Source organism: Meriones unguiculatus, chromosome 10 (assembly GCF_030254825.1).
Source record: "Meriones unguiculatus strain TT.TT164.6M chromosome 10, Bangor_MerUng_6.1, whole genome shotgun sequence".
In the NCBI taxonomy this organism is placed as follows: domain Eukaryota; kingdom Metazoa; phylum Chordata; class Mammalia; order Rodentia; family Muridae; genus Meriones; species Meriones unguiculatus.
The window spans coordinates 86,857,131-86,871,762 of record NC_083358.1 but is presented as its reverse complement, the minus strand read 5'-3'; the positions used below and the strand labels follow the sequence as shown (position 1 = coordinate 86,871,762).

Here is a 14,632-nt window from a genome sequence, read left to right as displayed (position 1 = left end):
TTAACTTTGTTAAATAGGCTTGCCAGAACCCAAAAAAGACCATATTTTCCAAGGCTTGACCCAAGACCAAGGATTTTACACATCCAAAGACTTTCTGCCACTTGTCGCCAAAGGCAGTAAAACAGGTAAAACCTATAGTTTTTGTTTCAATGTTCTCCTTGTTGCTCCAGGCATTATAAATTCATGTTAAATTCAAACTCAGTAGGACATTGTTCATATCGTATCTGGCTTCTTGAATAAAGAGCACTAAGATAAAAACATTAAAGAGCCTGATACTACAGTTTGCAGGAATTATAGAATAGCCTAATATTCCGAGAAAGCGTCATGATACAATGTTTTTTTTTTTTAAGTATGAATGTTTTCTTTTTTCTAAGTCTGAAATGCATCGTGAACAATTAACTCAAAATAAAAAGACATTAGCAAACAACAGAGGAGATTCTAGCAATTCAGGCGAGATTTCTACTTAGTGAGCTATTTTAAAGTAGGGTGAGTCTTCTTGTGTCTGGTGTGATGTGTGCCTGCAGAGGCAGGAAGATCAAGGACTAGTCTGAGCAGTAATTCTAGGCAGTTAAAGGAAGACACTTTGATAGACACCCTTTTATTTCATGTACCCCAGGACAAACAACCTGAAGGGAAGACTACACCAAGCTTTACCTCCATTAATGCCCTTGTCTTGGTGATGAAGAAGCTATAATATATATTTTTTTACTAAATGATCTAAATCTTTTTAAACGTTTGTTTTTGAGGAAGGCTGAGCCATATGTGTCCCTACATCTAATTATGTGTGGAAATGATCAAAAACTTTATGTTTCCTTTTTCCTCAAAATTTAAACAAGAGAGCAACTTTCTGTATTAAATTTACTTGAAAGGTAGTGACAGGGAAGTAAACCTTCTGGATCTGTCTCTAACCCCTGAGTCCAGAGAGCTTGTGTTTTCCTCACAGGAAGATCATAGTGTACCAAGCTTGTACTTGACTATCACAGAATGTCAACTGTCTAATCCCAAGTAGAAATTCTTCTAAACAAAATGATTATAGTTATTGAAATTATAGGTCTAGTCATCATCTGGGGTGGCATTTCAAAAATTATAGTAATTTATCTTATCAGCAGTGTATAATACAGTACTGATAATAGAGTACTGTCTAAGACAGAACACAATCTGAATTTCTTTTTCTCCAAGGATCTTCATGAGGGTGCCGGGTCTTCTTCTAGATACCCTGAGAAACGTATCTTTTCGAAGTCATATTTCTCAGGCTGGTGGGAAGGCTCAGGAGTTAGAGGCACCTGAGCATACACTGGACACATGAGTTCCATTCCTGGACCCCACAACATGGCAAGAGAGGAATTACAGCTGAACAGTATCCTCTAACCTCTCCATGTATACTGTGACATGTAAATGCCTGCACACACATAAGCATGACATTAATTAACGAAATAAAACAGTTTTAAGAGAAACCTATGTGTGTGTGTATATATATATATAAATTTTCCAGTTTCACAGAAAGAACCAGAGAAATTCAAAAGGAGAAAGCTGTATTAGAGCCACCATTCCCAGAAATTCCTGAGTTACAAACATGACACTTAACATGTTAATTTAAAAACTCTACTAAATATAAAATATGTAGTAGAGTTATGTTAAAAATTATGTAAAGTATTATAACAAAACGTAATAGATATGGGCTGAGATGATAAGAATTGCTTTGTTTCGCTAATGTATAGAAATTAATTAGGCAAATGTAAAATATGTATCATGACTTTTAATTTATTCATTATGTTTATCATGACTAAAATTCCATAAAAGTGTTGCAGCAGTCCTTTTAGAAGGGGGAAAAAAGATAAGGGTACTGAGTATGAAATTACATATATGAGCATATTTTTAAAATGGGAATAAAACTGTCTCTCAACAAAGCAGAATAATTTGATAGTGACACTCCACCCCGGAAAACTGCAAGATGCAATTTTACAGTGCTTTGAGTACAAGTATCTTTTGAGCTGTCATGCAGAAATGGTTTCTCTACTTGAAAATGGGGTTTTCCTTTCATCGTTCAGGAATGTGCGCCTGTCACTCTCCATTGCCGTCCATCCGGGGAGCCGTGATTGTACTCGGAGCTGGGGATACTGCCTTTGACTGCGCGACATCGGCTCTGCGCTGCGGAGCCCGTCGCGTGTTCATCGTCTTCAGAAAGGGCTTTGTTAATATTCGAGCTGTTCCGGAGGAGGTAAAGCTTCAGCTTCCGAGGAGACAGGGCTGGAGTCCTGCAGACTTTAGGCAGTGACACGGTTGATATGCAGCCCTAATTTAAATCATCACACTGTCCTTAAAGTGGACCGATGGAAACTAATTAAGTTCTGGGCTATGTGTAATTATTTTCATTCTGACAGTCCACTTAAAAGGAACTTTAAAATATTAATTTGGATAAAATGATACATGCATTTGGGTCAGAATCGCTGGTCTATCTTTTTGTCAGCGTTGTAATATCTTTGAAGTGTATTCTAATTAGTAACAGTCAAATGTGCTAAGTCTTCCATATCCTCAACAATCTGCATTTTTCATAAAATGTCTGGATGTTATATGAATGTTTTATTGAAGACAACTAAGATCCCCAAAGTCTAACTATATTAATAACATATATATATATATATATATATATATACATACGTGTGTACTTATATAGACATATACCTACACACATATATGCTATATGTATGTATGTATATATTATATATATATATATATAGAGAGAGAGAGAGAGAGAGAGAGAGAGAGAAGAAAGAGAGAGATACACTTTGTTCACCCTTAGAGTCAACTGTTTCTGCTAGAAAGAAAATTGAATGAAATTGCAGCATAGTATTTTTTAAAGAACGTTCATATGAGCACTGTTTAGATTCAGTATTTAGTTAACTTACCAAAGATGACAGATTTAACACCCTTTCATTCTGGCTAGACTTCTATAAAGCATAAGCTGACTGTGTACACCATCCCTCCAACTTAATCCTATCAGAGGAAGATAATATTTTATAAGGGATACTAGTTGTGAGGCCATAAGCTGAGTGTATTTATGGAAAGATAAATTGCCCATTTTATTCAAATCAGTGTTTTGAATTTGATTTACTTGAAAATGCCCACACATGCTTGGAGGCTTCTATCTGGCAAGAATTATAACTGCAGTTGGTGGGTAATTTGTCAGATGTAGATTAACCATAGCACAAATTGACCTCAGTAAATGATCAGTAGCCACTAGTTCATAGCTACTTCAAATGTCAGTTTTGTTCTGTGGATTTTACTCCATTTCCTATTTTAATATGTTTTTTTTTCCAATGTGGTCTTATAATCATCAGAATCTTTTCTGACATATACTTTTAGGAATTCACTAGTTCACTCATGTTATCCTACAAATTTAAACAGCCTACAATATTAATTGGAGCTAATTTTAATTATTTTTATTGCTTTGCATAGTGTGGGACTTGCAAAATATAACAAACTTATGAAACACTAAGCATTAAGCATTTACATTAAGCATTTACCTTTTGTTCACCTATTTCCTATAATTAAAATGGATTCATGATCAAAAGTTGAGCTCTGAGGGTTGGAAGTGAAAGATAGCCCTGTATATTGGCACTCTATTTGTTGTGACAAGAGTACCTGGCACAAAACCAAAACAAAATAAAACAGGACTAAACAGAACAAAGGTTTACTTTAGCTCAGTGTTTAAGTCAAGGCACTACTTAGAATCACCCATTTGATCTACATTGGCAGAAACTGTGGGAGAGACTTGTTACATGGGAATCTCCTTACCTCAAGATGGCCGTGAAGGGGGCAGAGGCCAAAATAAACCTCTCAAGATCACTTCTTCAGGGACATATTTCTTCCAATTAAGTCCTGTCTCCTAGAGCTTCTACCAACTTCCCAATAACACTGTCAAGCGAGATCAGGGCTTTTACACATATGCTTTTGGTGGACATTCCATATTCAAATTTTAACATCCCCAAAGGCAGTATTAATTCCTTCACTGTAGATTGAATCATCGTCTTCTTATCGTCTTACATTAGAAAGTGTGACTAGAAACACATTTCAACTATTTCTTTCTTACCCCGAACTCAGAAAAACAAAAACAAACAAACAAACAAACTCACTCTTGATAGCTACTTAGGAAACTAAGTGTGTTTATTTATGTTGACTGACCAGCTACTGTGTACTAGGCATTATTTCAACTGACTAGAATGTATCAGAGAGAATTTCATGCCCTCATAATGTTTGTAGTTAGGAAATAAGCAAGGACTAAGCAAGCACCTAACATGCCTTGCTTATTTGGGAAAATAAATGTATTATACCCATAAGTAATAATTGAAAATTTTGTTCTTATATGAAAAACTTGTTCTAATATTTTTTTTTATTTACCTGAGGTTATATGGAGTGTACAGGATGTGCTTGGGTACAGAGAGTAGTGGAGGAAAAGGCAGCACACCCCTTACGTAGGGTATTCTGACAGGTATTTCTAATTAGCGTTGAGTATAGAAAAGATAACATTGAGGGAAGATTGGCACCCAGTAACAAACACTGTTGACGTAGTTAAAGGTTCTCAGTCACAATAGAAAAAGTCACCTAGAGAGTTCAAGTGATCATAAGATGATATAGGTGGGCTGCCTATGAGGATTCGGTGAGGACTTGTGAGAACCCATGAGCTTCTAAGTAACAGGAAGTAAAACCTCGGGATTGGTCTGAATCAAGAATGATGAAGGCCTAAGATAGATTTTGGATTTACTACTCTGCAGAATTTTGCTTGTGGGACAGAAGAGAGAAGGAAGGAGGCTAGTGATTTGGTTAGTGTAATGAGATACAGAACGGAAGGGATCACAGGCTAGGCAAATCCAGTAGAATGGGCATGGTTGCAGGGTACGAAGAGTAAGTAATGAGCCTCAGGAACACAAGCAGGATACCCACAGTGGATCTTCAGTAGAGCTCCAGTTGATCAGAGCTTACTTAAATATAGAACAACTGGTATTGTTGTTGCTATTATTATTTATTATTATTTTATTATTATTACTGCCTTATAAAGAACTAAAACTCTTATATATTCTTAAAAGGAGATGACTTGTTTTTTTAATTTAATTTTATTTTATTAATTACACTTTATTCACTTTGTATCCCCCCATAAGCCCCTTCCCCTCCCCTTCTGGTCCCACCCTCCCTCCACCTTCTTCATGCATGCCTCTCCCCAAGTCCACTGATAGGGGAGATCCTCCTCTCCTTCCTTCTGATCTTAGTCTATCAGATCTCATCAGGAGTGGCTGCATTGTCCTCTTCTGTGGCCTGGTAAGGCTGCTCCCCCCTTTGGGGAAGGTGATCAAAGAGCAGGCCAATCAGATTATGTCAGAGGCAGTTCCTCTTCCCATTACTATGTAACCCACTTGAACACTAAACTGCCATGGGCTACATCTGTACAAGGGTTCTAGGTTATCTCCATGCCTGGTACTTGGTTTGAGTATGAGTCTCTGGGAAGAACCCTGTGTTCAAATTTTCTTGTTCTGTTGCTCTCCTTGTGGGGTTCCTGTCCTCTCCAGATCTTACTATTTCCCACTTCTTTCATAAGATTCCATGCACTCTGCCCAACAGTTGGTCATAAATCTCAGCGTCTGCTTTGATAGTCTGCAGGGCAGAGCCTTTCAGGGGCTCTTTGGGGCAGGTTCCTAGCTTGTTTCCTGTTTTCTTCTTCTTCTGATGTCCTTCCTCTTTTCCTTTCAGGATGGGGATTGAGTGTTTTAGGCAGGGTCCTCTCTCTTGATTAGTTTCTTTAGATGTACAGATTTTTGTAGGTTTGTCCTATTTATATGTCTATATGAGTGAGTATATACTGTGTGTGTCTTTCTGCTTCTTGGACAGCTCACTCAGGATGATCCTTTCCAGGTCCCACCATTTACCTGCAAATTTCATGGTTTCCTTATTTTTCATTGCAGAGTAATAATCCATTGTGTAGATGTACCACAATTTCTGCATCCATTCTTCAGTTGAGGGTCATCTGGGCTGTTTCCAGCTTCTGGCTATTACAAATAAAGTTACTACAAACATGGTTGAGCACATGTCCTTATTGTGTACTTGAACCTCTTTTGGATATATGCCTAGGAGTGGTATGGCTGGATCTTGAGGAAGCGCTATTCCTAGTTGTCTGAGAAAGCACCAGATTGATTTCCAGAGTGGTTGTACAAGTTTACATTCCCACCAGCAGTGGAGGAGGGTTCACCTTTCTCTACAACCTCTACAGCATGTGTTGTCAGTTTCCATGTGTGTCTACGCTTTTTGATATTTATGTTGTTGTTGAGGTCCAGCTTTATTCCATGGTGATCAGACAGGATAGAAGGGATTATTTCAATCTTCTTGTATCTGTTGAGGCTTGCTTTGTGACCAACTCTATGGTCTATTTTGGAGATGGTTTGATATTGGCTGTGGTTATAAGGTTGTGTGCTTGTTGCTTTTTTTTTTACTGTAGTGAGGTTAATTATTTCCTATGTTTTCTTGAAAGTAGCTAGTTTTCTTGGGTTATATTTTCCCTTCTAGTGTTTTCTGTAAAGCTGGATTTGTTTGTAGGTATTGTTGAAATTTGTTTTTGTCATTAAATATCTTGTTTTCTCTGTCTATGAGGACTGACAGTTTTGCTGGGCATAGTAGCCTGGGCTGACATCTGTGTTCTCTTAGGGTCTGCATGATATCTGTCCAGGCCCTTCTGGCTTTCATAGTCTCTATTGAAAAATCAGGTGTGATTCTAATGGATTTGTCATTATATGTTACTTGGCCTTTTTCCCTTGCAGCTTTTAGTACTTTTTCTTTATTCTGTATATTTACTGTTTTGATTATTATGTGGAGGGAGGATTTTCTTTTCTGGTCTAATTTATTGGGTATTCTGTAGGCCTCTTGCATTCTTATTGGCCTCTCCTATTGGGAAATTTTCTTCAATGTTTTTGTTGAAAATATTTTCTGAGCCTTGGAGGAGGGAATCTTCTTTTTCCTCTATTCCTATTATTCTTAGGTTTTGTCTTTTTATGTTGTCTTGACTTTCTTGGATGGTCTGTGTCAGGAATTTTTTAGATTTAACATTTTCTTTGACAGATACATCAATTTCTTCCATTGTATCTTCCACACCTGAGATTCTTTCTTCCATCTCTTGTAGTCTATAGGTTATGCTTACCTCTGTAGTTCCTGTTTTCTTCCCTAAGTTCTTTCTCTCCACAATTTCCTCCATTTGTGTTTTCTTTAATTTTTCCAATTCCATCTTCAGAGCTGTTTTGTTGATTTCCTAGACCTGTCTGACTGCATTTTTCTGTTTTTCCTTCAATTCCTTCAGCTGTTTGTTTGAACAATCCTCTGTTTCTTTTATTTCTTTCAGTGATTTAAGCATTTCCTCTGCAAAGGCCACAAAATGTTTGGCTGCAACTTCCTGTATTTCTTTATGGATGCCCATAATCTGTTTGTTTTTATCTTCCTCCATTTCTTTATGGATGGCCATAATCTGTTTGAGTTTATCTTCCTCTAGGTTTTTACGCATTTTATTTGTTTCCTCTGTTATCGTCTTCATGAGCATAGATGTAAGGTCATCTTCTTGAATTTCAATTATGCTGGGGTGTCCAGGGCTACTTGCCCCTGATTAACTGGGTTCTGGAGATACCATATTGCTCTGTCTTTTGTTGGTTGAGCTTTTACACTGGCCTTTTACATTGGGCTATCTTAGGTGTTTGGGGTTATTTTCTGGTGTTTCCTGGAATCCTGTTGTGGAGAGAATCCCCTTGGCAGGAAGATGGTTTTTCCTGAAGGAAGCCTTCTCAGCTTTTTGGGTATAGTCACTGGATGGCCAGTGTTTTTCAGGAGTGGCCACTGCTCACCTCAGGCGAAGAGACCTGAGTGGTAACTGTGGTCCTTGTTAGTCGAGAGGGCTCTCCTTTCACCCAGAGAAGTTCTGAAGACGGCTGCCCTGCTTCTGGGTTTCTTGGTGTAAATTTAGTGATCTGCTGCTATAACCTGTGTGTCCTGTGGTTTGGTCAGTTTTGTTAGGGATAACTGGTTGCCCCTTGAAGCAGTATCTGGGGGTTGATCATGGGGATTTCAGGCTTTTGTATGTCTGAGGTTGGGGCTCTGTGCCCCAGTACCCAAGCAGTAATCTGTGGCAGGTGGGTACTGCTCTCTTGGTAACAGCAGGTTATCTGGTGCACAGCAGGTCCCTGGATTGGGCCAGTCTGTGGGACCTTTTTCAGGGCTATACTGGGTGGCCTAAGTCTGTTCCCTTTGCTTCCTTCCCTGTGGAGTTTTCTCCTGACAGGGACTCCCAGTCTCTGTGGCCCTGGGGCACACAGCTCTGTCTGTGCCAGAGAGCTGGGTGTGCAGCAACTGTCTGTGCCCCCGGCTGTAGCCCAGATCAGTGATGGCAGCTCATACCCACCAGTCTGTGAGACTTTTTCCAGAGAAAGACTGGGTGATCTAAGTCAGTACCGTTTCCTTCCTTCCCTGTGGGGTTTTCTTGCGACTGGGACTCCCAGTCTCTGGTGTTTTTTGTGCCCTCCGATCAATCAGCCTGGGAAGGTGATCAAGACACGCAGGTATGTGGCTCTGGTCTGGTGACCTAGTGCCCGCACGACCCGAGATCCCTTCCAGGTTCTGGCTGGGTGACCTGAGAGTGGACCCGACTGGTTCCCACGCCGTGGGGGTTTCCTCTCACCTGGGAAACATGATCGCTGTTGTTTTAGGGTCCCAGAGTTTAGTCTCTTGGTCACTGTATGGAAAATGTGGTCCTGCTCCTCAGATACAGTGTTCTTCTGGCACCACCATCTTGTCCCCAGGAGTTGACTTTTATATGAAATCAAAGACTGTGGACATCTTTCTTGCTTAATTGTACCGTTTTTCTTATCAAGCATGTGAGTGACACATGTAAGGTGCTCAACAAGCAGTTGTGGTATCAGTATTATCTAGAGAGGCTCAAAACTATGGTTTCTTGTACTAAACATATAGGTTGACTGAATTTTACATTCCGAAAGTGCTCATGTAGTAATTTTAGGCAAAGCCAGAACATGAGATGTGTAACAAGTCATGCAGAGTATATTAACATTAAAGTATATAAAGACTTCAAGCTTGTATATTTGTCCAGTACCCATGATACTTTGAATTGAATGACTCCAGCATTTATAGAGGTTTCCATGTTCATTTGTCATAGTCATTGCTTGGTTTTCTATAGTTGTTCGAAACAGCACTCAAAGTTTACAGTGGAAAAGAGTTGTCAGTGTCATGGATATCAAGTATCATTTATCTACTTCAATACATGAAATTCGAGAGATTATGTTCAGGGACATATTTTTCCTAACAGTGTTTCAATTCTTTTGTGTTTCTCTATTTTCTCATATGCTTCATTCTCTCAACACTTTTTTCTGCCACACTCTATTTTCTCAAAGTCAGTGAGTGTTAAAGAACATAGCTTACATAGCTTTCTAATGAGGTTTTTTTTCTCCTATAAATATAATATATAATCATTTGGACTTGGGTTAAATGTGGAAAATGGCTTGTCTACTAATAAATTGCCTCATAACTGAGTAAGTATTCATGTTAGCATTCATATGCTTAAAACTTCACTCCATTTTTTTTTTTTTTTTTTTGTGAGAGAGGAAAATCAGACCAATGAGACATTTTTCTGAGCCTTTAGTAACAGATGTGAATTATTGCAGAGGCCAATAACTTTTGGCATGAAATTGCTCTTGTGGTTGTGATTAATAATTAGTTTATTCTGCTGCTGTGACAAAATACTACAACCAAGACAATTTATAGGAGGAAGACTATTTGGGTGTTATGCTTCTAGATGGATAGTGATAGTCCATGATGGCATAGGAGGCTTGGCAGTGTGTGATAGGCATGGTGTCAGGAAGAAGCTGAGGGATCACATCATCAAAAACTAAAATGAAGCAGAGAGAAAGCTTGAGTAGGGCAAGACTGTGACATCTCCATGTCCACATGTGATGTTCTTCCTCAGTAAGACTGCCCCACCTCCCAAAACAGCACTGACAACGGAGATCCAAGTGTTCAAACATCCACATTGACAGAGGACCTTTCTTTATTCAAACCACCACAATGACCAAGACCAATGCACCTGAACCTAAAATTATTTCAATCAATAAAACTAGGAAGCATCTCATAATAAAAATTTCAAGGACAAATGCAAGCTTGTTTTTTTTTCTAATGCATAGATTTTCAAGATTTATAGTGGATTAAAAATCACATAGCTGAACACAGACCGCCAGGTCCTGTCCCCAGAGTTTCTGTCAAAGTAAGTTTGGTGTGGGCCTGAGAATTTGCATTTTAACGAGCTCCCCGGTGGTGCTGTGGCTGCTGGTCCACTGCTCTAATGTATCATCAATGAGTGTCCAGCTGTCTAATTAGAACCATAAGCACTGTGCTGTTTGGAGGCACTTTCCATCTTAGTTAAGAAAGCATTAATGCTGAAGGATATAGGTTTGATGAGATGAAGATAGGAGGGCATCATCAGCATATTGATGTAATTCTGATTCCACATGTCTCTCAGGCTCCCTAGTGGCCTCACACACATGCTAAATAGGATGCTACTGACACACTAGCACTTCTCAGCCCTCAGTCCTTGGGGAAACCAGCCAATCACTCAGCGCTATCCTTTAAGAAGATGAGGAAAAATCTGTTAATAATTCCCTCCAGTACTTTCTGCAAGCTTAAATAGGTGAGATTAAATTTCACAGGATAGCAGAATCCCCCAAAATGCTGGTATTAAAAGCTGTTGACAGATCAGACAGAACTGCCAGAGTGCGGTAGGCGGTTGGGAATCCCTAAAAGGAGGCATGAAGGTCAGGACTCAATAGACCTGCTTAACTTGATCAATTTAAACGATAAGGTTAAAGAAGGACTTTGTAGGTGTTATTGATTATGGTAGAGAAGAGTGCAGCTGAGAATTAGTTTTAATAACAAATCCCATTCATAAAGGATATTTCTGGAATCTGTTGTATACCTACCTAGTTTCTAAATGGCAGCAGAGTACCATCTATATGGTATTCTTCTCTGTGCTATTTCCTTTGTTTCTTTATCAGGATAGTAAGTGGTTTAATAGCTTTTCCTGTTACCAAAAATTTTACTTATTTAAAAGGTTGGCTGTCTTGATAATTAAGACTATTTATTATCTTAATATAAATATTTGTGCCTGATTATTTGGTCCATTAGTCCAAAAATGTTTTACTGTGATTTTGAAATGGTACATTCCCATATGAAAGGATATACCTATGAACTGAATCCTTTCAGGAAAATAGACAGATCCCACATTATGTCTTTTATGGGGCACGACTTACAGTCCACCTACATAGCATATTGAACATTAAATGACAGTGTTAAAGCTACAATCTTTGTTTAATCCTCTGTATCTTGCTGATCCTTTTTATTTATTTATTTTTGTACAAGTAACAGATGCTTCCTAGCTTTTATTTAATTACACTTATATGCATACACACACATCATCCTGGGACTATTTTTAGTAAATAACCTGTAGAAGCTCACAAATTTAATTTTCCCCAGCCAGGGTGATGATGTTCACAACGGCTCCTCTGCATTTGTCACCTACACATTTGAGAGCCATTCTTCACGGAACGTGATCAGAGACTTGTTAGCATGATGGGCCGGGGGGAGTTGATAACAAACAAATAAATATACACAACTGCCCCCAGGCAAACAAAGTTAATTAATGGCAGTTAGGAGCTCCCTGGGTACTAACATAGGAAGTGCATATTGAATACTTTTTGATGGCAGAGATATGACATGTATGAATGTGTTTACCAGGTGTAACATTGTGTTGGTTTAGTGTCGTGTGAGTGGTTAGAAAGAAATAGAAGTATGGAAATGAAAGTTGGAGCATGTTGGTCCGTGATAATAAAACCCAGTCTGAGTTTTCTGTCTATGATATCAGTGCAGGAGCAACATGCTTTGTAAGGATTCTTCTATTCCCCAACTTTTGTCATCCTACTATCCAGAGAGAAATATGAGAGGGGACTGCAATCTGGGCAAGAACCAACAAAAAAACCTCATGTATATTCAAGATTGTGTATTTAAAGGCAATGTTCAAAATGCCATGGGGGTTGTTGGCTCTGGGTATCTCTAGTGCTGAAGATGATTCATATTTTGGAATGTTTTCTCAATCTCTTTTATATCTGATATATATATATATATATATATATATATAGAGAGAGAGAGAGAGAGAGAGAGAGAGAGAGAGAGAGAGAATGTACCATATTAAATATTGGTAATTGCTGTATTAAGTTTAGTAGCCTTTCTGCCTTTAATTATACTTACTTTGGATCTTAATATTTTTAAATTGTCTTATAAGGTGGAAATCCTAAAATGTAATTATTTTATTTATTCATTTATTTGAACAAATGGCCTTACACTGTAGTCTAGTCTAGTCTTGAAATTACTGTTTAGTCAGACCAGGCCAATTAATCCTCCTGCCTCAGCCTCCTGAGAACTGGGATCACAGACAAGTTCCATCTTCTCTGAATTGTGGTAATTTATTAAATCCATATTTTAGCCAGTATGTAACACTCAAAAAGGAATAGTAAAAGAAAAAGACACAGGGATTACCATAAAATTATCATATTTTATATTTTAGTTCTGAAAATTGAGCATAAGCCTTCAACATTTTACACAAGCATTTTACCTCTGAGCTACATTCCAAGCCAATTTTATTAATTATATTTTGAGATGAGTTCTTCCAATGCTTCAAAAAATAGCCTGGAATCTCTGTGTAAGCCAGGTGTGTCTTGAACTTGTGATCCCATAGCGTAACCTTCTTGAGTAGCTAGGATTTCAAACATAAGACTACCTTAGCTACTTCTCTCTCTCTCTCTCTCTCTCTCTCTCTCTCTCTCTCTCTCTCAAAGATGATATAACTGCCCTTCAAGGCCCTCCCTGAAGATTTTTTTCCTGAAGACTTCTGTTCTTTCCTTAATTCATGTTTATTTCAAGACTCTTTTTGGCCTTTTATGCTTTCTGCGGCTCTAATATTCACCATAAATGGTTGATATTTCTTTATAATGATCTCACAAATTAAAATGCAGATTTCTTCCATCGGTTCTTTTATTCAATTCATTAGTTGACTACATGAATACAATAAAATTTTCCCTTCAAATTAGCAGATGAATGACCCACGTTTAATAAATATATATAAAGCATCTCAAACTTGTAAGAATATTTTAAATAGGAATGAAATGAATACTATGCATTTCCACACCTCAAAAATATTTTAGATATGTTTCAGATAAATTATTATATTTTTTACTTTAAATTTTTAGTTTCTCTCATAAGTGTGATATTCACTTTTCAATATAGCTTGTCGAAACCTAAAATAGCCTTAGAAAAATATCTCAGTTGATCAGTTCTCTAGATCCGGCTGACTTAGGTGCAGTTTTCTTGTTTGTCTGTTGATGCATACCATTGTGGGGCAGCCCCATTCCCTACAATGGTCTCTAAGATGTATAAAATAAAGTAGCCGTCTGAACACAAACAAGCAAACAGTTAGCATAGGTGCATTTGGTTCCTTTAACTCTTGTCTATGGGTATAGTGTGAACAGCTGTTTCAAACTCTTACCTCTTTTCCTTTTCTCAAGTAGTCGATTATAACTTAGAATTGTAAGCCAAATACTCTTTTTTTCTACCCTGTGCTGCTTTTACTAAAAATAAGACACACTTTAAAATCATCATCCAAAATTAATTACTTATGGACTCTGTACTCTTAAAAGTTAACCGAGGACTAAAAACATGATAAAAACGAGAAAACATGATCAAGGAATATGAAAACATCAAGCTTAATTAAAACATAACGAAATTAGGGGAAGACTGGCATTTTATAGAAGAAGAGAGAATTGTAATTGATACAGAATTTGAATATCTACTTGTTTCCAGATTGAAAAAAAGATATCTCCAAGACACCAAGTTTTTGTGTAATGTTACAGTAGCAGCCAGTATTGCTTTACTCCAGCAAAATTTAAGGTGAAGAACGGTGAGATCTAGTCAGGTTTCAGGGAATGTCATCAGTCATAAATGAAGAGTGTAAAAATGTTCTTTTCTTCCTAGAAGTGATATGCTTTATGAGAGCTGTGTGAAGTCACTTTATAGTCTCTCAACTATTCCTTACGCTGCAGCTCCGAGTGCTGCAGCTCAGTAGTGGCCCAATCCAGCTTGTAAGGACTCAGTGAGAGAACTACCGTGTTTATCCAATGTGTACTACAGCTCTCATGTGGAGTAGTATGCCTTTATGCTCAAAATGCTTTGCCTTTTGAAGAGTTTTAAGAGAGAACAGTGATGACTGTGGTAGGCAGAGGATTTTAAATTGTGCATTCCACTACTTACTCCCTGTTAATTTCTGTACCAAAAAAATTATAAATGCCAAAACTTCAGTATGAATGAGGGAGGGAGTCAAAAGACACCACCCCTTGTGGAATAACTATTGGCAGTTGGGGACTGCTGAGGGATAAAGAATGTTTTTTTTTTTTTTTTTTTCAGGAGTGGAGCCCTTTCATTAGGTGGCATGCTTACCCCTGGGAACATAGGTAGGATTAATTGTACTCAGTCAGCTATTAGAAATAAGAAAAAAAAA

The 14,632-nt window shown here is 37.9% G+C and overlaps 1 protein-coding gene across 4 annotated transcripts in view; it reads left to right on the top strand.

Annotated features, from left to right (window-relative positions):
* Dpyd (dihydropyrimidine dehydrogenase) overlaps positions 1 to 14,632 on the top strand; it is a 925,939-nt gene that overhangs the window by 386,820 nt on the left and 524,487 nt on the right. For all 4 annotated transcript variants that reach the window (XM_060392818.1, XM_060392819.1, XM_060392817.1 and 1 more), the window contains exons 9-10: positions 18 to 125; positions 2,049 to 2,218. In XM_060392818.1, the coding sequence (XP_060248801.1) occupies positions 18 to 125; positions 2,049 to 2,218 (278 nt within the window). The remainder of the gene's footprint in view (positions 1 to 17; positions 126 to 2,048; positions 2,219 to 14,632) is intronic.